At 39.5% G+C, this 25562-nt stretch overlaps 1 protein-coding gene across 5 annotated transcripts in view; it reads right to left on the bottom strand.

Moving 5' to 3' along the window:
* Positions 1-2230: 2230 nt before the first annotated feature.
* Positions 2231-25562, bottom strand: part of TMEM63A (transmembrane protein 63A) — a 33193-nt gene continuing 9861 nt past the window's right edge. For 4 of the 5 annotated variants that reach the window (XM_017812918.1, XM_017812920.1, XM_017812917.1 and 1 more), the window contains 17 exons: positions 24180-24231; positions 22864-22972; positions 22409-22479; positions 21557-21637; positions 20777-20900; positions 20273-20406; positions 18070-18207; positions 16155-16308; positions 15290-15396; positions 13496-13582; positions 12819-12881; positions 11736-11898; positions 10499-10604; positions 8464-8631; positions 4945-5060; positions 3921-3983; positions 2231-3330 (listed from right to left, as the gene is read on the bottom strand). In XM_017812918.1, the coding sequence (XP_017668407.1) occupies positions 3160-3330; positions 3921-3983; positions 4945-5060; positions 8464-8631; positions 10499-10604; positions 11736-11898; positions 12819-12881; positions 13496-13582; positions 15290-15396; positions 16155-16308; positions 18070-18207; positions 20273-20406; positions 20777-20900; positions 21557-21637; positions 22409-22479; positions 22864-22972; positions 24180-24231 (1907 nt within the window). In that variant the 3' untranslated portion in view covers positions 2231-3159. Of the gene's footprint in view, positions 3331-3913; positions 3984-4944; positions 5061-8463; positions 8632-10498; positions 10605-11735; positions 11899-12818; positions 12882-13495; positions 13583-15289; positions 15397-16154; positions 16309-18069; positions 18208-20272; positions 20407-20776; positions 20901-21556; positions 21638-22408; positions 22480-22863; positions 22973-24179; positions 24232-25562 lie in introns of all 5 variants that reach the window. The other variant, XM_017812922.1, reaches the window with a different exon arrangement.

Here is a 25562-nt window from a genome sequence, read left to right as displayed (position 1 = left end):
CAGGCTGGCCTCGCATACAGAATAAGCTCTAACTGGCACAGAGCTCCGTATATCTAAACAAGCCAAGGTTTTTGAGTCTCAGAATACCATGTAGCATTTCCTTCACTATAGAAGAAATTCATCTTTACTGAAGTCTTTGCAGAAGCGTACTGAATTGTACAATATCAAATGAGCTCCATTTTTCAAACTGTAAGAGGTTGCCCCCTCAGCTGTGTCACAGAGAATCCCATCACAGACCACGCTGTAGGGCTGATTCATGCTTGAGTGTCAGACTTGTCCGGGATTCCTGCTCCCCAGGAGCACTGCTGGTGGTGGCTGCTAAAATGCAGGAAGGACTTAGCAAGGAGCGAGGTGGGGGAGGCGTTGTTCCAACTGAGCAATGCAAGGCAAGCAGCAGGCGCTGGATCTCAACAAATATGGCTTCTGGGAGCTACAATCAGTAACTCCAGCTGGGCCATTTGCTTAGGCTTCCTGCCAAAAGGTTTATAAAAAGAACAGTAAAGAATGTGCCATGGCTTTAAATATGAATTTCAAATACAGTGCAGCCAATATCCACATTTGTTGAGGCTTCCATCCCTCAGCTTTTCTCTAAGGCTCAGTAAGGAATGCAGGGAGTTTCTTGGGCTGATCTAATTTTATCCTCTCAGAGATATCCACCAGCATGGAGGAATGAATTAGAGCCAGTGCAGTTTCCTAATTACTTCCAGCTCTCAGAGAGAGACCCAAAAGGTACTAGGGAAGCAAGCACAACACAGCAAAGAGGATAAACCAGCCTGTAATTTGTGTTGCTATACACTGAGATGTTGATAATTTACTAATAGGTGGCCCCAGCCTTTTCTCCAACTGGTGCATGTCCTAATATCATAGACATTTCTATGAGCTTAACTGCAACAAAGTACAGTGGCAAGCAAGAATGGCTGCTACATGATAAGTGAAATAGGCAGGTGGTTTCCCCATCAGACATGAGAACTGGTTCCTCAAATGCCAACAATGACTATTTAGCAAGATGTAACCTGGTAGGTTTTCCGTATTCTATATCTGAAGTGCCTTAGCATGACTGGAGGTGGGGTTTATTCAAGTTCACGGGAGAGATGGCCCTGCCTGTACTGAACTCGTGCCAGCCACAAGGAGCTTCATTATCACAAAAAGGAAATCAAATCATTCAAGCAGCTTCTGTCCTCAATATGACACATAGAACCTCACAGAGAATATCAAGTCATTTGTTCTAAAAAGTAAGTTATATCACAGGGCATAAAAACCTCACAGTGTCAGCAAAGTAAACAGGTCAAGTGTGGTAGCTGAATCATTTATTTGTTTCCTCAATTAGTACACACACAAGCATCCACTGCTGCTGCAGACAGCTGTATGAGATGGGGTACTGCAGCTAGAAATGAGATGGAACAATCACAGACTTCTGATCTAATTAACACAATGCGCTGCCTCTTCCTTCTGACCTCGCATCTGTATGAGAAAGTCTGAGCCGAGTAAAGAATGTGGAGTCTGTTGGTTTTCTTTTTTCTTGGTTTGAATATCAACCTTGAATTGCAATGTGTACCCAAGGTACACACCATCTCTATTAGCATCATGATTGCTAAAAATCAAAAGGCACACTCATATGCCCAATCCCCCAACTAAAATGCATCACTGAAGTGAGAGTATAAAGTAGTCTGTCACAAATCCATGACCCCCACTAAACAAGGCTCCTCACTTGTCTTTTAATAACCAGGAATTATGTGTACCTTCAAGCAAAAGATGGGCTTGTCATCAGGGGGATTGGAGCTCTGCAGGGTCCTTCTTCCAGTGGGGCAGATCTCATGCTCAGCATTTGTCCAGAGTGCTGGTCACAGGAAGCTGGAGCCAGTTCTGCAAGACACTGAACATCTGCACACTCTTATTTATGGCACAAAGTCTCCTTCAGTCTCATGAAGGAAAGATGTTGCTGCTTCACAAACACGCTAGAAAAGGTCAAGTTCAGGAACTAACAGTTTAACAACGAGCAGGCAAACAGAGGGCTTGGCAGGGTCAAAACCTTCTCTTACAGAAAGGTCACCAAGATTCATCCCCTAGAGAAATTTAAAAGGATTCATATTTCTCATGGGATGAACTGTCATTCTAAGGCTCATGGCAGAGCTGTTATGAACAGTTCACGACCATGCTGTGAGGCAGATAGCAAAGACTGTTTCAACACACAGAGAAAAGAATAAATAAATCAAGACAGCCTGAATTTTTTCTGAACTCAGTGTTTTATTGCTCAGTGAGTATTAGTTACACTTTGACACATTGCACTTTAGAATAAATTGGCACCTATGACATAATTTAAAAACCTAGTATCTTACATATAATTGCCACTATAGAGAAAACCCAGAGATCTGTCATTTCGACCCAAGATTAAAAGAAAGATAAAATGTTTACATCCTTTGCTGTTGGCAGGTGAACTTGCATTGTGGAAGGCCCTTAAAAATAGTGAAGAGAAACTAACAACCTAAATGCCCTCCAAAAAAAATATATAAAAACAGTATCAGATAAATCACTCCCTTCTTTACACCAGTCTTTTTGCTTTAGTACTTTTAGTACCCAAGTGCACAGTAATTCCCTCATCTCTTTCAAGGAAAAAAGTAACATGCTCAAGTCTATGCTGACTACTTTGGGTGACGAGAGACTCCCACACACCATTCTCAGAGCCCATGCAAACAGCATTTTCATCAAAAGTGACATTGTCTCAGGATTTAACACATCCCAAGAGGTTTATAAATAATAAATGTTGGGGATTTTTTTTTTAAAAAAGGAAGAACTACTTTGAATAAATAAATGACAGCCGTAATAGCTGCATTTGCTTTGGTGACCACTTATCTATATGCAGCATAAGTTATTTTCATAAGGCAAGTGATGAGATAGCATAAGTGAAGTCCCTGAGGATTGGCATCTCCCTGTTCAACACATTTGTTTCACAACACGTGTAGACAGTCTGGAAAACAATCAGTCCCAAGGCATCTGCTTTTTAATCTCTGAGCACAGCTGCAGACCACACAATGAATTATTTCTGTACCTCTTCTGCAGGCAGGAATACGTAAATAAAACAGAATACTTAGTAGGTGGTGGCAGGGAATCAGTTCTCCTAAAGCTGGACCAAGTGCTCCACCTTGTGTTAGTCCTCGGCACTCAAAGCGAACCTCTCGACGCCTGCTCGATAATTGAAGGTTCAGCGGAAGAGTTTATGTCTCCTTCTGCCTGGGAACAAGTGTTGTCCATGGTGCCATATGACTGCTGCTCCTTGTGGGCAAGCACCGTCCTTTCTGTAGGGTGAGGACGCAAAACTTGGGGGACGTACATCTGAAATCACAAGCGTTAAGGATTTTAGTCGTCTCTCAAAGTATAATGCTGGGATAATTCACCCAGGGTTATTTTTCCCCTTGACACTCTTCTTTTCATCCTTTTCCCATTCTTCACTTTAACACCTGAGGCCTTTTGCACCCTGATGGAGGCTTCCTGGTGCAACACTCACCCGCATTTGACGACTGTGGCACTAAGGCCTTTCCTTCTACTTGAGTCCTACATCCTTTTCAGTGACATGGCAAGTAAGACCTGTTTCATGTCACAACTTTCAAAATCAAAGCAGCGGCACCTGACTGCATTTGGCAGCTGTCCAGATGTGAGGCTCTGTCTGGTGCAAGGCACAGAACATAGCATACAGAGCTGCTGGAAGGAGCGTGTCTCAACTACTCCTAAAAAGTCAGCTGAAGGTACTTCTGGAACACCACCTGGGAACAGTCAAGGAGCCCAGCTGCAGAACTCTCAGGTCCCACATGCATATGGGAAAACACACAGTCCATTCAGCCTTATATGTCCTACACAAGCTCTTTGGTAAGCAGGGTGAGCAATTAAGAAATATAAGAGAATATTAGTAACTCTTAACTTCTTACAGAAGATGTTGAGACAGTTGATACATCTGGGTCACTTCCTTTATCACTTTGTGTGTCTTCTATCTGTAACCAGCAACAGGTGGAGAAAGGAAGAGAGACAACATCAAATTAGTGAGAGAAAGCAATACAAAGGATAAGTACCTAAAAACCTGCACAGACAGACCAGTGCTGATACTCTCTCCTCCAATCCTCTTAACTGAGAATCACAGAATGGTTTGAGTTGGAAGGGACCCTAAAGACCATCTATTTCCAACCTCTCAACCATGGGCAGGGACACCTTCCACTAGACCAGGTTGCTCAAAGCGCACTCCAACCTGAGCGGGAACAATTCCAGGGATGGGGCATCCACAGCTTCTCTGGGCAACCTGTTCCAGTGTCTCAACACCCTCACAAGAAGAGGATTTCTTCCTAATATCTAATCTAAACCTACTCTCTTTCAGTTTGAACCCAATCCCCCTTGTCCTGTCATTACATGGTCTTGTGAACAGTCTCTCTCCATCTTTCTTGTAGCCTCCCTTCAGGTACTGGAAGGCTGCAATTAAGTAACCCCTAAGCCTTCTTTTTTTCCAGGTTGAACAAACCCAATTCTCTCAGCCTTCCCTCATAGGAGAGGTGCTCCATCCCTCTAATCAGCTTGGTGGCCTCCTCTGGACTCACTCTGACAGGTCCATGTCCTTTCTGTGCTGGGGACCCCAGAGCTGGAGGTGAGGTCTCACCAGAGTGGAATAGAGGGGCAGAATCACCTCCCTTGACCTGCTCGTCACACCACACTTCTTTGGATGCAGCCCAAGATACTTCCATGCTTCTCTTTGCTCTCAAATTCAGTTCCTGCAGACACTGACAGACTTTCCACTGTGCTAAGCAGCCCACCCCTACTACAAGCCCTCTTTAGCCATCTTACCAGATAGACCTTTGTGAACACAGACATTGCCAGAGAGAAGGCATGGACAACCCAGCAGGAACAGCTGGTGCTACATCAAGCACAGAGGTAGGTGCTGAAAGGCATCAGGTATCCATCACTTACCTTATAATTCAGTGGACTCAGGTACTTGAAACAGCCAAAACAAGTGTAACCCAAGCAAATAACAATTGTGATGTTGACAACGAGGAAGGTAAACATGGTCGTAGGTGCTTTAAAGCCTAGAAAAAATATCCAAAGAATACAATATAAAAATATACAGCAGAAAAAAAACAACAAAACCAAAACAAACCTGTATTTATCCTCCCCATTTTCAGAAGACTCATGGATTTTTTTTTTGTCCTTATAGGACTGGGCAGCCCACTTCCAGCCACAAACAGGAGAACCTCACTAGGCATGAAGCTCCTTGACTGGTAAAACTGCCAAGCAAGATGTTCTCCCAGCTTTCTTAGAGGCCAAGAAAGGCTGCTGCAATACCTGAATGATAAACAAGACACAGAGCGATTTTTCTCCTCTCAGTGATCCATTCTGGACCCACTTCTAAAATATTTTCATAAATGATCCGTGAAATGTCATATTAATCACATTTATTAATAATGATGACAGCACCAAACTGGATGGCTTGCAAATAGCTCAAAGGGCAGGGGGAAAGAATCAAAATGATCTTGGTAGATTAGACCACCCCACCTGCTTTCAAGGATCAAAACAAATAACAAACAGCAACATAAAACTATATGTAGAAAACTGCAAATAACTACAATTTGGAAGGAAAAATGAAATGTAGGTATGAGGGATAACAATCCTGTAGTGCTGCAGAATACAACTAATGGTTACAAGCTGGAAAGCAGTCAATAGTGTGATGTTATCACAGAACATGGGAAGAGAAGAAAATGTAAAAAACAACAACAAAAAAAAACCAACCTCCCCCCATGAATCTCTGGTACCTGTAAAAAATAATTTGATGCCACTGAGCCTTCAACTTGAGCAGCCTTGTCTACAATAAAATATGAACAGAACTAGGAAGAATCCAAGGAAAATGAACAAGAGAAGAAACTAAGTAAATACCAACTAAACTGAAAGGTAAGTTTCAGTTCAGAGAGACTGCAAAAAACTATAGGAAAGGGCATGGTTGCAGCCTCTAGTATGGAAAAAGCTATAATGATTACAGTGACTTCTTATTTTCCAGATTCATATGGAAATATTCTGAAAAAATTAATCTCATTTTGCAGCAAAGATTACTTGAATAAGATATTAGGGTAAAATAAACACCACCACAAAACCTAGCTTTTTCCAAGCTTCTTCAGTCAAAAGACGCAACACCAAGCCTCAAACATTTTTGTGGTAATCCCAGCATATGCAGTGACACAGAACAGACAAGTTTTATATTTCAGCAGATTATATAAGCTCTGCACAGGTCTGTTCACGAGGGTAAAAACACCGTGCACATGTGAAAAACATAACAAAAAAAACCCTACAAACATGTCACTCTTCAAGTCAAAGACAGAAGTGAAAAAACCTCCCTACAAGTATTCTGGAATGTCCTTCAGAGGAGGTTGTTTTTATAAGCATAGGTAACACCAGTATTTACCAGCTGGTGAGGTGTGTCTACATCCAAGCCAAAGTATGGTGTGAGCCACAAGGCAAATAGCAGAGATCAGGGAGGAAAAAGTCTCCAAGACCAGTTTTTCCTGCCCTGGGTCCTCAGGGCTCTTCCCTGCCAACAGCTCTAGAGAACATGGGACTCAAGTGACTATCCCAGGAGACGGGGGTTGAACTGCAGATAGTACTGTTGCCTCTTCTGTTGTGAGAGGCCCAGTGGTGCTGCAGGTGTTGGATGGATGGAGGGATGGAGGGATGGATGGATGGATGAAATGAGAGCCAAGGAAGAAAACAGTAACTGAGAAGCAAATAAATGACACCAGAAGAGCCTATCACCTTCTGCATGCAGTCAAGTGGTATTTGATCCTGACTGAGAACTGGGAGAAGGGTCTTTCCAGCTTTATGTTGACATCAGGAGTGAGAAAACAGTATTATCACTGGACTCTGCAGCCAGACTGAAACACCCATATCAGGCAAACTATAAAAGTCAATGACTAAGCAATCAAGCTTTACACCATAAACTGATCTATTTTGCAGATAAGGAAGCAGAGCACTCTTACCCTTCCTTCCTTCTCTTTGGCACAAGAAGCAGCAATGAAATCAATGGCAATGAAATAAAAATATCAAGTTCCTACCTCTCAGACTGCCCTGTACACTGACAAACCACTGAACAACATCCTGTAAACAGGATTTTCTACACTGCCCAAGCCAAAAGTGATAATCCAGACTGTATTTTCCATTATTAAGGTGTGTGACAAATGATGGTTTTACCACAGATGCAGAACTAGAAAAAACATTATTATAAAGATTTACCACACCAGGATTTCCTTCATTATAATTAGAGGTGCATCAGTTGCTGTGTGTTTGGAGTTGATTTTTCTAAAGCATGCTCTAGAAATTCTCCTGTCAGAGGACACAGATTTGTTGGTCTTCCTGGTTTCAAAGGCAGCTTTCAAAACAAGGGAAAAAACAAGCTCTCAAACATACCAGTAATGCAGGAACATCTGCTCAAACCCAAGGACAGCCCAAAGCAATAGTTCTGAATGACTTTCACATCCACAGGGAGCTTTCCCTATAGCTTTAGCTATCCCTAAAGTTAGATGACAGCCTGCCAACAATACCTTTCTGACTACTGGCATGCTAGAAAAACACAATGCATGGTCATTTGTCATCAGGGCACAATATGATTAGATATCAGGAGCTTCCTTCCCAAGAAGGGAAACTCAGTTCCTTCCAGCACCACTGACATCCCCGTTCCATGCCAAATGCTTCCTCCTGTATCATGGATAAAAAGCCATAAGCTGTCTCCTACCTTCTCTGACATTAAAGCTGTTAATACACCACAGCCGATAAAATCAATGCCAAGTATTTGCAAAATACAGAACGTCCCTCCCTATTTTTAAAATAAACTTCACAAAAACCACAAAGTTTAAACTACAATATGGGGAAAAGAGTCAACATCTCACTGCAGTCTTCCATGTAAAGTTTGATGGATGATGCAGAATACTGTATGACTAGCAATAGGAAGAAAAAATGTTAAAATGTTGGCTAAGTGACACAGCTGTACAACCGAGGCAGTAGCCAATTTGCACAGGGCAAATTAAACTTATGCACAGGTATAAGTAGTACAAATGCAGGTAGTGAAGCCAGAGGCCATCCTACTACAAAGAGCTAATTCTGAACAGATTTTTTGGTTTATGTAATGATTTTTACTGTCTGTCACTCCGAAGCCCAGTTGGCCAATTCAAACTCTACAGATTTAAGGAATCTCCTGCAAACTGAAGAAACATGGAGCTCCATGCTAACAGTTTAAGTTAACACATCAGCCATCTCCACTAAAGGATCTTATGTAAACTTGTGTAAGCTGCAAACCTTGTATAGTTCAGTGCCCCAGGTAACACCATGAATTCCCCTTTATGGAAGCAAAAAGGAAAGCCCAGAAAGCTTCTGAAACTGCACATCTAATTTAGGGAGGCTGGCAAGTGAGCTGGGAGCAGCTTCTAGGTGGAAAAAGGTAATACTTACCTAGCCGCAAAAATGAATAAAAATAGAGCCAGAAAAGGCAGAGAATTGGAGCTGCAAGGGCCTGATTCACAGCTGCAAAGTGCATCTTCTTCTCCAGCTTGGCAGGGAGATATGCGTAGTAAAGGTTATGGCGGTCAACCATGTGCTTCAGGAGTATGTATATTAAACCTGGAAGGGAAAATGGGAGAGCCAAGGAAAGGCTGTTGGGAACTGTACAAAAAGCAGCAATTCTGTGAGGAGATCTACATTAAAGAAGTGACTGAAAATCTAGATACCAGTGGTGGATACAGCCCAAATATGAATGGGGTACAGCTGCATGACAGCACATGCTCCTCAGGTTGTTGCATCTCCATCCCTCCCCTCCCCACACACTTCTCTGTGGCACCTCTTGTGCTCCCAGGGAGAACCCAGAGCTCCTTTCTAGTGCTGGCACATGAGGCCAAGCCAGTAGGGAAGACTTGCTAACTCCTCTACCCCTGTAGTGGTAAGGAAGAAAGGTCTGTCAGTGGTTTAACTAGCCACTCAGCCTTCAGCACTTTCAAGTCAGTTATTCCTTATCCCAAAAAACAGCCAGCAACTGCTGTGGCAGCTATGAATTGCAACAGCTCTGCTATGCAGTAGCACATTCAGATATTTACAACTGCACACAAAATGAAATGTAAGTAAATATCAATTACATTTGTTACATAAAAATTGGCCACATTCTCCCCATAATAAGGTTGTTGATTAAACCAGTTCTGAACAATATCTAATTTAGATAATTATCTTGTATCTAGCTCTGTGAAGATTTGAATTAGAAAACAAAAATACCAACTATATAAAATTATTTAGTACTACTTATGTCTGGTAAACAGATTTCAAGTGGAAGTATCTGTAGCTGTTGAAACGATTCTTTATACGTAATTCTTATGACAGTCTATAATCTCTGTGAATGAAAGACGAATGAAAATAAGACATAGCTCATGTCACAGCCACTGAAGATGGACAACTGTACACGAGTTCTAGACAGATGGTTAAGTTTCTTGCATACCCATACAGCATTTAATGGCTGATACAGGAAGACAGAGGTAATCAAAGCCAGATATATAGGCAGCTTGAGGCAGAAATGTTGTTTAACTCATGGGACAGAGATAAACCAACTGAATAACTAGAAAAAGGCCTGTGACTCAGATCTGGAGACCTTCTCAAGGTCCTACAGTACTGTAGCATCATCTACACCACAGGGCAGCTGTGTCCCACCCATGTGCCCTGAAGCCTGAGTTAACTGGTTTTCTAAACCAGGAAATCTACCAGAGTGTCCAGCATTTCCTTTTTGGTCAAAGGGCAGCTATGGGGTTCACCTAGACCATGTCCCAGCAAAGCAGCCAGCAAGTTGTTAGGTCACATCCCTGTGGTCAGCACCACAGATCATAGAGCTGTCCATAGCACAGTGAGGACCACAGCCCCTTTCCTCATTCTCGTTCAGAATGTGGAATTTTAGATAAATGGTTTGCAACACAGAAGAGCTGCAGTAGTGTAAAGTACAGTAGCTTTCTAGTCTGTTGGTGCTGGACCAAAACACTTATTTTTGTGTGTTGGTCCAGCTGTGATGTACATATATCAGACAAACTTTAGGACAAAAGCCTAAAGGATTTGGGGATCAGAATGCCTTGAGTCAAGTTTGGCTGTTTAGAGTGGACTTCCAGGCTGGGTATCCTCTGCAGCTTGCTTCTCCCAGACCTCAAGAACCCAGAGCTAAAAGTAATCCCCTCATCCCCAAACCTACCTAAACCCCTAAACACCACCAGAGCCAATACATTCAAATTTGAGAAATAAAATAAGCATCTAACAGACATTAAATACACTCAACTTCTAAAGAGCTATGTAATTCACCATCTTCTGCAATCTTTTTCCACAAGAAAGAAAGGAAACTTGGATCCAAGTCCTAAGCATTATCAGTATTTGAACTGGAATAAGAATGTAGAGCTGGGCCTTGTAAAACTCCCACATGCACCATCTCGCTCCCACAGTGCCCACAGCTCATCAGAAAACTTACCAAATGGGACAATGATGGGACACGTGATGCTGTAGGCCATGATGACAGTGAACACACACAGCATCCAGGCATACATTGCTCCAAATTCATATTCAAAAGCTTGTTGCTAGGAACAAAAACAAAACACCCAAAACTCTCGAGTCATCCATCAATGTGTCAGGAGTTAAGAATAGATTCACTAACACAACAATTCACCTTCTCTTATTCTCTCTCTGCAAGAGATCAGTTATTTCCCTAAGAGGCATAAATTACATAAGATGAAGTATTATGCATTTTAAGTACCTGCACAAACAGAAAAGATGCTGCTTCTTCAAATGCCTTAAAGTAATTCCTCAGGTAATCTGCTTGCATCTACAAGAAGCAACTCCTTAAAACCACAAGGCAGGAAATAATAGTGCCAAACTCAGAACTTTCATCTCACGGCAGATTTCACTGAAACTGTACTGTTCCTTGTGTTGGCTTTTGCAGTAGGGAAAGCTCAAGATATCAAAGCTTTAGTGTGGTAGTATTCCCACTTTTTCCTCTTGGGATGAGGAAATCAGTGTAAGCCATTTCAACCAGAGTAAGGGATAATATGGAACAGAAGTGAATCTGTTCTAAAATTTCTAAAAGAATCTTTTAGAAATGGAACCCACCAATCCATTAAAAAAAAAAAAAGAAAAAACCAAGGAAATAAGAAAAGGAAGAAGAACAGGGGCAGTTGTATACAGATTTAAGTTCCCATTGTAACACCTGGAATTTCAAGCTGCAAGATGACACATCACCTGGAAGTGAAAGTCCACCACTTAAAATGGAATACAGGCAATAAGTATTTAGTTTGCTAGGTGTATGTTCAGATAAAGGTTGTACACACCCGTGGGCTGAAGAAGAAACTAACTATAGACAGATTTGAAATAAAAAACTCCCTGAAGTTTAGACTATAAGATAAAATCAGAATCATCCTATAAAATCCAAATCATAAACTCTGACTTAGGGCTATGAAGAGAATAATATCTCAAGTTCAGAGCTTGGGGTTTGATTTTTGACCATCTCTGACTTGAACAAAAACCTCCCCATTATCTGTGCTGCAAATGAAGGGAATATGAACCTGCCATGGATAAGCGAAACAAAGGCCAAAAAAAAAACAACCACCAACTGTCAGGAGATGAGAATTAAGGATGAGAAGGATGGGAGCTCCCACTGTTTCTGATAGGGATCAAGCATTTAATTTTCTCTGGCTAAGGAGGGGCTCTCATACCTGTTTAATATTTTTCCTTTCAGCTGTGGACTTGGCCATTATCATGCGTATGGTGTAAAGGATGAGGCCGGGCAGGCGCAGCAGCTCCATCCCATTGCCAACGAAAGCAGAGGCAATGACATAGTTCACAAAGAAGGCTCCCTGGTCAGGCAGAAAGACACATCTGCGAGGAAAGACATCAGGCACTGACTGGAAAGCAGACAAATATAACATGTGCAATGGAGCCCTGAGCACTAGACACTATAGAAAGTGGCTAGAAGACTTCTGATAATCTTGAGATTATCAGGAAGATTGGGAAAGATTACTGCACAGCTACAAATACAGTGAGTGTAGTATGTAAGGGCCTGGCTGAGTTGCAGTTCAGGTGAGGAATAAACTGTTCACAAAAAGACATAGCAGTCTGATGGGTGGCTGATAACAGACAAGAGCATCATTTGATGTCTGCAACAGCAACCTAATACAAAATGAGATAAGACTGCAATAGAATAATTGTCTCTCCTAACTCAGTCTCTCCTAATTGTCTTCCTGTTACTGATTTTGCAACAGCACTTGGAAACCTATGGCCTATTAATCTCATTTTATTCTTTCCCTCCAGCCACAGTCACAAGAGCTTAAAATAACCAGTATCTCCAAATTCTCAATGCTGGTGTAAAAACATACATGTTTGTTAAAATCAAGAGTCACTGGACTTCAGAAAGAGAACTGCTGCAGCTATTCAGTCTCATTGTAATCCTTGGGAAGATCCCCTGTCCATGATATGCAACAATTCTCAGTACAATTTCTGGTCCCCTCTCACTTGCATCATACCATCCCATCCTTTCTTGTCATCTACTAAATTTGTAAAGTTTTGGGAAAATAACTGTCCCTTTATTGAAAGCTTGCATACATTAGGTAGCAGGAAAAAAGTGTGGATTTTTGCATAGCAAAACCACTTGCATTCTCTTCCCCTTATTCAGAAGCTCAGCATCATCCCACAGAGTAGCAACCTTGAGCAAATCTGAACAAACACTAACCAAGGCTAGTCAACAGCAAAAAAATTGAAAGTTCTAAGTATTTCTTTAGTGAAGAATTGCTAATACTTACTCCAGCCTAACTGCAGAATCAGATGATTCTCTGTCAAACAGCCAGCGGAAAAAAAAATCAAGGCTGAAAGAAAAATGATTATTGTAATTCAGTCTCCAACAGATTAACACTGTGTAAAATTGCTTCTCTTTTTAAGTAGTTAAAATCAAGATAGTGCATAGAAAGAATTTAATCAAATCACTACTTTAGCTTTATCACAGTTACTGATTCCTAGAGATAAGAAAAAAGATACAGAATCAAACAGAACAGAAATATCTACTTCATACTAAAGTTTTAATAATTCTTTTTTAGCAATTATTATACAGATAGGACAAAAACATGTCACCCAGTTAGGCAGGGAAACAGTCAAATACTGTAGAGGTGGAAAGAAAAGGACAACTCTAACTCAAAGACACAGTCAGGAAACTGGGTTCTCAGCTGTGATGATGAGTATGGGCAACTTTGAATTTTTCATTGAGCTTACAAGTCTTAAATTTCTTTGTATAAAGTCAGGCTTTGGGAACTTTAGGTGCTCTGATGCAAAATGAACATTGAAATCTAATGCATAATGACAATATAACCACATGCAACTGGAGGGGAGTGGGGGTACATCAACTATACCTCAACTAGAAAACACAAGTAAGATGCCTCATAATAAAAATATTCAACCATTACTTTGTTAAACTACGACTCTTTACCTGGTCAGACCAAGGGAGGGCAGGATCAATACCATGAAGATCAAAAATATGTAGACTTTATGCATCATTATTCTGTTCTCTGCAGATCTACCAACATAAAAAGTCACTGAGTTAGAAACTCACATGAAACACTTCCACATATGAAGGATCTTGCCCAGAGAATGTCAGCACCTGTCAGACTTCCAGCTCCCCTTACCATATCACATTGCTACAACATGCTCACAAAAGAAACATCTTTTGAGATATTCACCAATTTGGACCAAGCAGACTTTTAGTATCTTCTTGAACATTATACTGGACTCTGGATTAGCATCACTACAGGTCCGTACCACAAGCACAGGGATGTGTGACAGCCACAGCTGGTCTCTTGTCCACAGAAACTCAATCCTGCAGCAGCTTGTAAACAAACAGCTCTTCAAGTGTCATGCCAAGAGGGATTAGGCAGTTCGTAGAAGGGCACCAGTGCCAAGAAACCAGACACTTACACAACCTACTTAACTGTCCCTGCCAAGCGGCAAGTCTTCAGGAACAACATGACACTGCTCATGCTATACCCCTACCACAGTAGCAGGAACATCGATCTGGTGACATTGTTGCCAGAAAAGTGGAGCCATCACTATAAACAATTCAGACTGTTGAAGATGGAATCTGATAGGGCTTTAAAGCCACAGAGGTTTTGTTATAGGATCATGTAACCCTTGGGCACAGCGAGACGTGTCAGTGTAATTATACCAATGCTGGAAATCAAATCTGTGATCACAGATGACAAATTTTAATAAAGTCACTAGTGACTTTGGAAAACTATTTTAACTGATTGAGAAGGGCTCAAAGTTCATGTGTGTAGTGTAACTACCCCCCCAAAAAAACCCCCAATTTGATGAAGAGCATACAACTGTGATGAATAAACAGTAGAATCTGGACACTATGTCTCAGAAAGCAATGGTACAAAAAGTTCAAAAGTGAAAAATAATTGACCTTAGAATATAAAAACAAACCAAAGAAATGGCTACAAGTTTTGTGGATAAAGATTGAGTGAAGTTTGAGTGAAGCAGGGATTCAATGTGCAGTACCATGCTTTATCTGACTGCAGGTAAACTGGGCATCAAATCTGGTATTCCAAACCAAGCTGTGCTGAGTATTCCAAGTTAGCAGCACATCAGTGGGCTTAATGTCTCCAGAGTGCTCTGGTTGTATTTGAAAATCTTATATCAACACATCTGCTGGGCACTGGTCTCATAGATCTTCTCAGATCACCACTGACAATACCCAATAGCAATTGAGTTGTGCACCAAGAGTTACATCCAGACCATTTTTGTCATGCCACACAACAAAAAGATGGATGCCCCTTTTATAAGCAGCAGTTAAGAGTTGGAGCACTTTCTGTCAAGTGGGATTCCAGGGTTCTGTGATGTACTCAGTCTGCAGGGTATCCAAACCCACATGGCCTATCTACCCAGAGAGCAAGCTAGTTATGGGATCAGAGGCACTTCCCATGCTGCTGTTGAAGCTACACATCCTGAGCCTGATCACACATTTTTTTCTGATAAAACAGAAAGAGAAGCGGGGTGGGGAGCAAGGGGAAGCATAAGCAAGTCATGTGGTTAGATTACACTTGCTGTATGGGTTAAAAATCACTTAAACCCCAAAGTGTGGTTGTAACACTAGAAAGACAAGAACATGACATTCCCTGCTAAGAGAGGTCTGTGGATTTAAGAGCTCCATGAAAGATAAACAGTCTTCATTTCTTTTAGTTATTCAGCTGGTAAGGCAAAAACAGAAGAAAAGCTTGCTTACTTTGTCCAGTGGGACTCCAGCAAAGTTGAGTAATAGACGATTGTTGGTAGCAAAGCTGAGAAGGACCAGAGCAAGAGCGTTGGGAAAAACTGGCTGACGATGGGATTCTAGTAGGGGAAAAAAGAAAGAGTAAGTACTAAAAGCATTTTAATGCAGTTGTGGTGGAACAGAGGCTGCAATATTTTGCTTTTTGTAAATTATAGCAGGATGAACTAGGGAAATTATACTCAGGTGGTCTTAAACTGAGCCGTGAGTGATTAGCACTGCTGTGCAAGACAAAAAAACAAAGTAGGATTGGGAATTAAATTCCATGAGAGTGCAGTCTCACAGGCAGTCTTTATGTCATTTAGCCCAGCTTGGGGAAGTATTTAAAAAGAACAGTTTGCAGGAGACTTCAGCTGCAGTCAAACTAGGATCCGAGATATATATACGCTATGTCAATTTGAACCCAAAATAAAAACAACATTTTACCTCAGAGTTTAAAATCTGAATTCCTCGTCCCATCTTATTATAAAAAGCAAAATTCAAGTTGGACTCAAAATTCCATTTTTTGCAAAGCTTTTTGATTACAAAATTCAGAATTATGTAAACATGGAATGCAAATTTTTACCGCAAACAAATAAATATTTTAATAACATAGAGTTTCAGGTGAAATTACTTCAGGCTACTATCCAGGAATAAAAGAGGGCTAAAGATCCAGTTCTGGTTGTATGTTTTTCAATAAGCAGCTACTTAAAACAATCCTGGGAATTTCAACTGAATTTGACTTAAAGGTGTATAGTAAGAAAATGAAACTATGTCTACCACAGTTTCCCAATATTTTGGTTTGATACACGGCTATATCCAAATGTATGGTGGTACTCACATTAAGGTAGTGAATAGGTTTAGTGACATTGAACTTGTCCATGGTTGAGATGATTATGGAAGGAGTAGTGAGAAAAAACAGCACAATAAAAAGAAGCAAATTAATGCACACCCATCTAAACCACCATTTCAGTCCATGCACTGAAAGATTTTTCCTGGAGAAAAAAGTAAAAATAAAGAGGACATTAGAACAAGCAGTTAGCATTTGCTGCTAAAAAAGATATATCCTATCTGTCAAGTAGCAGGTGGCACTGCTTTTTGTAAACTGAGCTTTCAAAGTTATATAATAAAGCACTACACAAGTTCCAGTTGCTATTAGAAATAAAGAAAACTGCAACCTCTCTTGAATGATAACATAAATTGTGCTTGCAGAAGGATGTACTCAGTCTTTCACTACAAAAACATAAATGTGTAACGTAATTAAGGTTTGGGATGAAACACTTCTCCTGTTCACTAATGCAGAAGTACTAAACAAAGAACAAGAAGAGACAAAGATAGAAGGTAGAGAGAACTTCTGCAAGAAGAACAGCTATCAGAGGCAGAATCTATCAAGAACTGTGATTTGAAAAAAAAAAAAATTTACAAACATGGCATCTCTTCCTGCTATATTAAAACAGCAACTGCAGAAATGATTCCCAAAAGGACTGGAATGATTTGAACTCCAGCCAAAGCCAAGTATTTAGAACAGACAAAACAGGGATACAGAGGCTTAGTAACTTCCTAATTATGACAAGTCTTTTTGTGAACTTGGAAAATCCCTCTTCTTCCCTTTCCTCTTCTTGGAAATTCCTCTTCTTCAAGGGGAAGGGGAGAGAAGAAAAAGAACAGGAAAAAAACCCAACCCAAAATATCAAAACCCCACCATCTTCCCCTCTTAGAGATGTTTAGAAAACAGTTTTTCAGGGGCTTCAGTCCACTGAGTCTCACAGAACAATTCCTGTGTCCAGTGCTTGAAGAAAGGAAGAGGAAATGAAGCACATACACATGGAAGAACCCTTTCATGAAAAGGCACATTAAACCGACCCTACCTGGAAAGCAGCTTGCAAGAGATTTTTAATTCATATCTCAAAATAAGACTGCTGCAAAAGACACAGCTAAGAATCATAGTTGTTTACTTCTTGGTTAAAGATTCTGTACTTTATTCCCAACTGCAGAATTGTAGTCTTAGAGAAAAATTATTAGAAATTGATGGCATAATTACTTTAAGAGTCATTTTCTGTTAAAATACTTGAGAAAAAAATACACTTTAAAAAAGAAATTACATGCAGGTGAAACACAGCAACTTGTGCCTATCTGTGTCTCACTTGCAGTTTTGGGCTGGGCAATGGAAATGTCACAACAAGTTCACTGTTACACGAAGAAAGGATTATATTGACCCCACCCGAAGTTATTTGCAAAGCAACTGGAAAATGTTTAGATCTTTTTTAGCCTATAAACATGACAGAAGGCAGAACAGGAACAGTTTAATTCAAAAAGCACTTATCTGGGAAATGTACTGGATTAATAAATATGATGTCAGAAGATAGACCAAAGTTCACAGACTAGATCAAGTTATACTTATCACATGTCAGCTCCAAAAACTTGGAGGACACTTAGCACTAACATCAAGTTGCTTTCCTCAGATCTCAACAGCAAATATGCACTAGCCTCCAAAAACGGAAATTCTGAGAGACAAACTAATAAGTTTAGGGTTTTTTTAAAATCTGGGGTGGCAAAACTCTAGTCAGCCTCAGAGAGGCCTCCCCGAGGTCAGTAAGAACACCAGTAATGAAAATAAAGAGGCAGATCAGCCACATTCAAACACTGCATAAAGCCCTAGTTTAGGATTAAAGAAAAATGCCCTCGTCCCTGTTTCTCCTATGCCCATTCTAAACCTACATTATCATCAATAAATAGATGTAAGACAGGATTCTTACCAACAAATATTCTCAGGATAAGGAGCATATCTAACCTCCCAGTTTGACACACACAGGTCCTTGCTGTAGGATGATGGTTGGGGCTCTCCTTTACACTTAATACTCTGACATTTGCAGGCATTGAAGTCTTTGAGGATGCTGTAAGGAAGAAGAGGAGGATTTTTTCCAAATTTTTATACCTGAAAATGCTGAATATGTAATGAGAAAGACTGGGAATAATGAAGAAGGGTTTTTTTAATTTTAATAACTTGTGATCAAGATAGTACTTAAAAAGCAATGTAATACATTTTGCATTAATGACAAGTATATAAACAGTTGCTACTACAGGTCTATGAGATCTGTTTTGCTGGAAACAAAAAGCAGCCTCGGTTTAAACTGTTCACTGCTTCTACCAATGTGAGCAATCGGATTAAAAAAAAAAAGTAAAAAAATAAATCAAAGTCTGAGAGCACTGGAAAAAAAGACAGACAGTTCCCTAAACACATCTTTACATAATTACAACTGTTTTCAAATCAAAGTAGACTAATTAAATGAGAGTGCAGACTAATCCTTTACAATAGTATCAAATCCAGCCAATTCTCAGAAAAATTTTTAGCACGCTGCTATTCCCACAATTCAAAATATCAGCCTCTTTCACCCACTCCAAAAATAATCACAGTACTTAATTCGATCTTCTAATATTATGAGTTGACTGACACTCAGTGTATTTAAAGAAAATTTAAACATGCCCAGAATAAATGCTTTCAAAGATTTCTCAAAGGACAGCACTAGAAGGGCTAGGAATACATTCAGAGACTATTCTATTACACTAGCATGGAAACAGTATATTTTATATTTAAATGGGTAGACGGTAAAATCTATGAACATGCTTGTTTCTCAGTTGTGCTCTTAACATAAAGAAGACAGAGAACCACATACATGAACACCAAACAAACAAACACAACCCCCAAGCCCCAGATCTTTACCTTAGCAGAATTCAAGTAGTGATGTCAAATTGCCAGCATCTTGCAGCAGCAAGTAGTTAAGAAAGTTAATTATCCTTTGACAGTTGATTTTAAAAAAATACATACAGAGCAAGCTTTAGCCATCAAAAAACAAGCTTCTACAGCCACCTGACATGAACCTCAGTTCTGGCTTCCTGTTTTCCCATCCTATTTCAGGATTCTGTGGAGCAGAGAGTACTGAGGGCAACAAGTAACTTTCTAATTTGATGGGAGCCTCAGCTTCACATATAATCTAATCTAATTTGACAGGAAATGGAGTCCACCACATCAATTCCAAGCTAAACAAATTAAAATCTTTTCAGGTCTTGATAATTCAACTCAAGAGATGCCAGCAGTGCAACTCAGAACACATGCCCAAGCAGAGACTATCCCATCAAAATTGTACACAACATATGAGCAGCTAGACAAGGAACTTCAGTGCTTATTTCTTCTTTCAGTTTCACATCTCAAAATGTTATTTCATTACAAAATTAGGAGGCAGATTTCATCACACCATCACTACTCAATTAAAGAGTAGCAAGCAAAACTTTCTCCAACCTATCAAATTCTCGCAAGAAATTCTACACCCTGGACTTCCTTGAAAAGAAGCTGAAAGACTGGCTCTCTAACACGACTTGAAGGCCAAAAGAACGCAGACAATTTAAATCAGAGAATAAAAAAAGCATGATGTGTTACACTGTAATACAAATATTATTCTGCTTCCTTTTACCCACTCTGTGACAGTGAAAGATGCTCCCAGTGTGAACAGAAAATGAGAGGCTACATGCATTTACCTCTACAAATAACTGAATAAAAAAATACTGAACAACTTCTGGCATTAGGTCTACACACATATCTGTAAAAACAGGTAACAGAGATACAGAATGTGTATCTATCACCTATGGCCAGGTCAGTCACTGACCCTACACTGTTAAGATGACTAACTAGCAGTGTAATTTGCAGTCACTGATAGTTTGGTCATTGTAACATTTGCACAGTAGAAAAGAGAGGAATAGAGATAATTTCTTCACTCAAAGCACAGAGGCTAAAATGCACACTTAAGGGAAAACTTACCAGAAAGCAAAGCAGGCCAAATCCATAGAATGGTGAAAGAGAAGAAAGGAAGAAGAGCCAATATAAGCAAACAAGGGACACAAACAAGAGATCAGCTGTACTATTACAGATAAAAGAGAACAAACAAAACAGAAGACAAAACTTACTAGGTTGCCATGGATTTCTCTTGAAATGTTACAAAAGCCATTCCCAGTGGGTTATTATGAACAGTTTGTTCCTCTTTCAAATATTCTTCCATCAGTTCATTTCTAACTTTGGTATAATAATCTACAGCATCCTCCTGTCAGAAAATTGATGACTGTTACATCCAAGCACCAGATGGCTAATATCCTCATTAATTAATATCTTCATACAGCTTACACAAACCATAGTCTCTCTTCCTCAGACTACTTCCACAAATTACAAATGATGTTGCAAAGCGAAGACAAACAAATGTAAGATTTTCCTGTACTTCAATTTTTTCACTTAGATTACATTTCAAAAGTTTTGGGGAATTCCTTTTCCCTCCAGTGTAAGAACATGACAGATGAGCTATTAGGAACGAACAAATAAGGAATTTTCTGAAGCTCAATGAGATGTCACACAAAAACTATTCTCCACCCTTCTAACAATCTACCTGGCCATAACTAAAACAGAACACAGTCTCTTACCCTTTCACATCCTCTCATTTCACAACAGCAGAACTGACCACATGGCTTAGGGTTGATTTGGACCCGCTTGCCATACTTCTCATGCAGGTGTTCATAGTAAGTCAGGCTTTTTTCTGCCTGGTTTCTGGACAGAAAAAATAAATCTATAACAATTTGCAACAAAAAAAGTATAAACATCAAGCTTAGGAAGAACATAGTCCTCAAGAAAAAAAGTTATTATAAGGATTGACAGCGAATGAATCAGTCATCAAAGTTATTTACATTCACTTTAATTTTAGTTACTTATATACATGAGCATGATTTATTTTCAAGTCAGTAATAGCTTTATACAACCTACATTTATAGTAAGGTTCCAGATTAAAAAAAACCAAAACACAATGCTATTCTTGATAGCCCAGAAAATAATACTTGTCTCTCATGAGATCATCAATCTGGCCAAAGAAGCAGGGTTAACAGAGTTATTAATTTAATAATTCAGTTTTTCACTTTGTACTGCCTGACAATAAGTAACTAACTATATACAGACATACAGAAATAAATAATCAGCCAATCAAAACTTACCTTATGCAACACACAACATATCACACCCACAGGAGATGGGCTGAGCCCCACAACTCACTTTAAACCACAACGGAATCTAACTGAAGTCCAGACCAGAACTTTAGGAGCAGAATCATCCTTAGTATGTGCACAGTTAGTACTGCTGGTATGTGTTCATTAAGGACTAGCAAAACATTTGTAGAATTACGCTAAAGTCATGTAGATTACAAAAACAAGTACCTTTTTTTGAATAGATAAATAAGCTTGGCTACGTCATAACACAGCTGGACCTCCAGCACAGTGCAGCTTGGGTAGGCATCCCTGAAAGGAAGCAGCACATGGGAACAATAAGAACAAAAAGTACAACAAAGAAACTGTTTCAAAGAGCACCACTGAAACCTAACTGACATCTCAATCAGTCATTTCATTTCTGCATGATGTATCATAGAGCAGAGACTTCCAGAGAGACACTGTTGAAAGTTACTTTAACATGAGATGCACAGCAATATTCCAAGTAAAGGTCATGTGGGAGCATGAATGGAAAGTGTGGATACACAGCCACCGTCTTATCTTCTGATTTTAAGATCAGCTAACTAACTTCACTGAAATATAGTATTTTCTCAGCACTGGCTAAGGAATAAGATATGCTTTTAGAACACAGACATACTATAACATGAATTTTAAACAGTGCAAAATTCAAAAAACATATCTGCTTGGTCAGGTAAAACTACTAGGACAATTTTAAACCTTCTGTTTTTCATAAAAGATAGAGAGAGGCTTTTTATCAGGGCATGTACTAATAGGACAAGCGAGAAGGCTTTAAACTGAAAGAAAATAGGTTTAGATCAGATATGAGGAGGAAATCCTTTACTGTGAGGCACTGGAGGCACTGGAACAGGTTGCTCAGAGAAGCTGTGGACTTCCAGCCCCATCCTTGGAAGTGTTCAAGGCCACATTGGATGGGGCTCTGAGCAACCTGGTCCAGGGGAAGGTGTCCCTGCACATGGCAGGGGGGTTGGAACTAGATGATCTTTAAGGTCCCTTCCAACTCAAACCATTCTATGACTCTAATTACTCAAGTATGGAACTTACGTGAAATGGCTTTGTATTATCTCTTCCTTGGCACTTTTTGGAATACCAGTTATAAACAGCGTGCGCTTAACCTGTGAGAGAAAATGCAAGTCAAATTTTGAGAAATCACATCACAGAAAACAAGAATATAAGGAAGGCAGTGACACAGCACAAGCAGCTGTGTGGTAGAGGGGAGAAAAAACGTAGGAAATTTTGGTTTTGGTGGGAGCTGCATGTATTTAAGACAGCACCCTCTACACTGATAATAGGTTACAGCAAAATTTCACAAATCCTTCCCCAACCCCCTCCTCTCCTTCCATTTTCACAATTGACTCACTATAGCACTGCTTTCAGTGAATTCCTTCACATTTATGTCACAGTCTAGCACACAGGAGCCTCTTAGCAATTTGCTTTTTTTGCATTATACACTGGCAAATATGCTCCATGTTTTCCTTCAGCCCAGTACAGAAACTTACTATGTTTTCTTCTTTATATGTGACATACTTCATGTGATGTCTCATGAAGACAACAGTCAGAATCAGGTAAACAACAGCAAAAACCGTGTGCAGCCAAAGAAGATTATTGCTGTCAGACAAAATGTTATGAATATGAAAAACAGGAAGAACCAACTGTCCAACTGATAAAAGCAGCTGTCAAAATTCTAATCAGATCAGAACCTTTCACTGAACACAAAATAGGAAAAAAAAGTAGTTACTGGTAGTCAGTCATGCCTATGCAGATGCCTTGGACAGCCAAGAGGGAGAGTTACTTGCTTATCATACTATTTTGTGGGTAGTTAACCTACAGAGAAAATACTTATTCTATGACATGGACATATTTAGGAAGTGTTTGGCTGGCACCTTCCCAGCCAGATGGCCAACAGCACACATGATGCTATTTGCCAAAATGGTTTTAATTTGCCTTATTATTTACTGTGCTGAGTGCATAATTGAACTCTCCTTGAACACAGCTGAAAACAGCCTCAACATAAATTCTTATCCTTGATAGCTCCTTCTTCAAAGCTTAGGGACATTCTGTTCTGTGAACAGTTCTTCAGTTTTGTGAAGAGCATTAATAACTATAATTAACCCAAAATACAGGAACCTATTTCGCACATTAAAAAAACCAAGCACCAAGCAAGCAAAAAAATCCCTACTAGTTATTAAGTTTCATAACATGGTTATAAAAACAAAGTGCATTGGCAGAAACTTTATTGGACATTGTATCATGGATGGATGTGGATTGATCAAGTAATAAAACAGAAGACTTATACAGCTTTGTATTTCAACTATTTTACAGACTGTTTTTAAAGCACACAGAAGCAATTTTAGTTGCAATCTCAGATTAGAGAGATATGAACACAGAAATCTAAGGTAAGGGAATTTATATCATCCAAGTTACACATTCTAGTAAAGCAGTCAGCTTTACTTTCTTTATGAAATATTTCTTTACATTTCATACATTTTTTTATGAAACCATGAAAAATGGTTTCTTTTAATGTGGAAATTTCTGAAAATAATATCACTAGATGTGCAGTCATTAGCCAAAAGAAAAATGTGGTGTAAGAAGTAAGAGCTGAGTGAGTAGAAGCCAAGTCTCAAGATTTCTTATCAGCACTGTAAGTGCACAGCCTGAAGCAGAACATATCCCAGTTTCAGTCAATCAAGTGTGAATAAGTTGTGAATAAGTTACTCTGACCCCAGGAGCCACCCTGCAAGTGTCAATTCTTGTGTTTAGAGACGGTGGCAGCAAACTAACACAAGCATAAAGGTACTCTGCAAGACTTACTTACCCAGTTTGTAAGTTCACTATAGTTGTTCTTCCAAAACTATAGGGATCTTTATCTAAGAACAAAAAAAATTAGCCTAATTTGCTGGTGCAACATTCACAGTAAACTATCAGAAAGTCAGCTTTTATTCTAGTTTTTAAAGATGATAATATATTTCTTTTTAATGCTGAGCAAGTTCATTGATAAAAAGATTCAGAATCATAATCAATGCTGGTTTACTCTGTATTGCATTTTAAAGTAGGAAAAAAAGCCCCAGGATTATACTACGTTCAAACCATGAAGAGAAGTAGTAGATTGTTTTAAAAATCTGAACAGCACATCTTTGCAGCAGTTCCCTTTCTCCCTTCAATCTCCTTTCATGTCCATTAACAACATTGTTTAGGGATTGAACATATTTCCTTCACATTTTTCTTCCACCTTAACTGATTTCTTATCTCAGGCTTTTAAGCTGCATTAATTCAGTGTTGACAGAACAGTGCTGATAACCTTGCTAAGGTCAAAAATGAGAGAGTTTATATGACATTATTTCTCTAAACTGTCAAGTATTTTAAAAAAATGATAAGGCAAGTGAGTGAAAATTGAGTAAATGCCCACAAAGGAAAAAGAGGTAAGTGTATCTGGAAAGGTAAACAATCCTCTAGCATAGATTGTTAAACCACATTTCAAGTTAAGTCATCACAACTGAAAGAACTGCAAATGCACAAAATCAGCTTACAGTGGAAGGGGAGGAAAAAAGGGAGAGACACTAAAACTTTTTTTTTCAGCTGTATTTCCTAGGATCACAAAAGCTAATGGAGAAAAACAGAAGCTGTACTCTCCTGCTTTACAAAACAGAAAGGAACAACAGGAGAGAGTCCAGATAGATTGAAACAAAAATTCAAGTCATGGTTGATGATTTTATGATCAGCCAAATGGAAAACATTTCTCATTAATGACCAAATTAATTGGTCTGGTTTACAAAAAAGAGGAAAAAGCCCAGAATAATTTATAACCCTCAAGCAGCTACAAGGATTTTGCAAAGAAGAAAAGAATAATCTATTATCTCCAGTGACAGGTCAAAAAAGTGATTTTAAAATGCAGCAAAAGAGGTTCAGACTGGATACTAGAAAGAGATTTCTCGGCTGTGACAACGGTTTCCACTGGCAATCATCACCAATAAAAAACACAATGAGTGCCTAGATAAACACCAGGTAAGAGGGCATAGGTAAAATTAATCCTGCCTTGAGCCTTTTGAGTCTAGCCATCTATGTCTGCACGTGTTCTGCAATCTTGTTTCTGGCAACTGCTTAAAGAACACCCTGTATTCATATAAATTTCACATCAGACTGAGGGGATGTGTTAGGTTTGCTTGGCCAGGTTTTGGTAGAGGGCGGGTCACTTCTGTGC

Source organism: Lepidothrix coronata, unplaced genomic scaffold (genome assembly GCF_001604755.1).
Source record: "Lepidothrix coronata isolate B3197 unplaced genomic scaffold, Lepidothrix_coronata-1.0 Scaffold38, whole genome shotgun sequence".
NCBI classification, from domain to species: domain Eukaryota; kingdom Metazoa; phylum Chordata; class Aves; order Passeriformes; family Pipridae; genus Lepidothrix; species Lepidothrix coronata.
The sequence above is the reverse complement of the archived record's forward strand: the minus strand, read 5'-3'. Positions and strand labels throughout refer to the sequence as shown.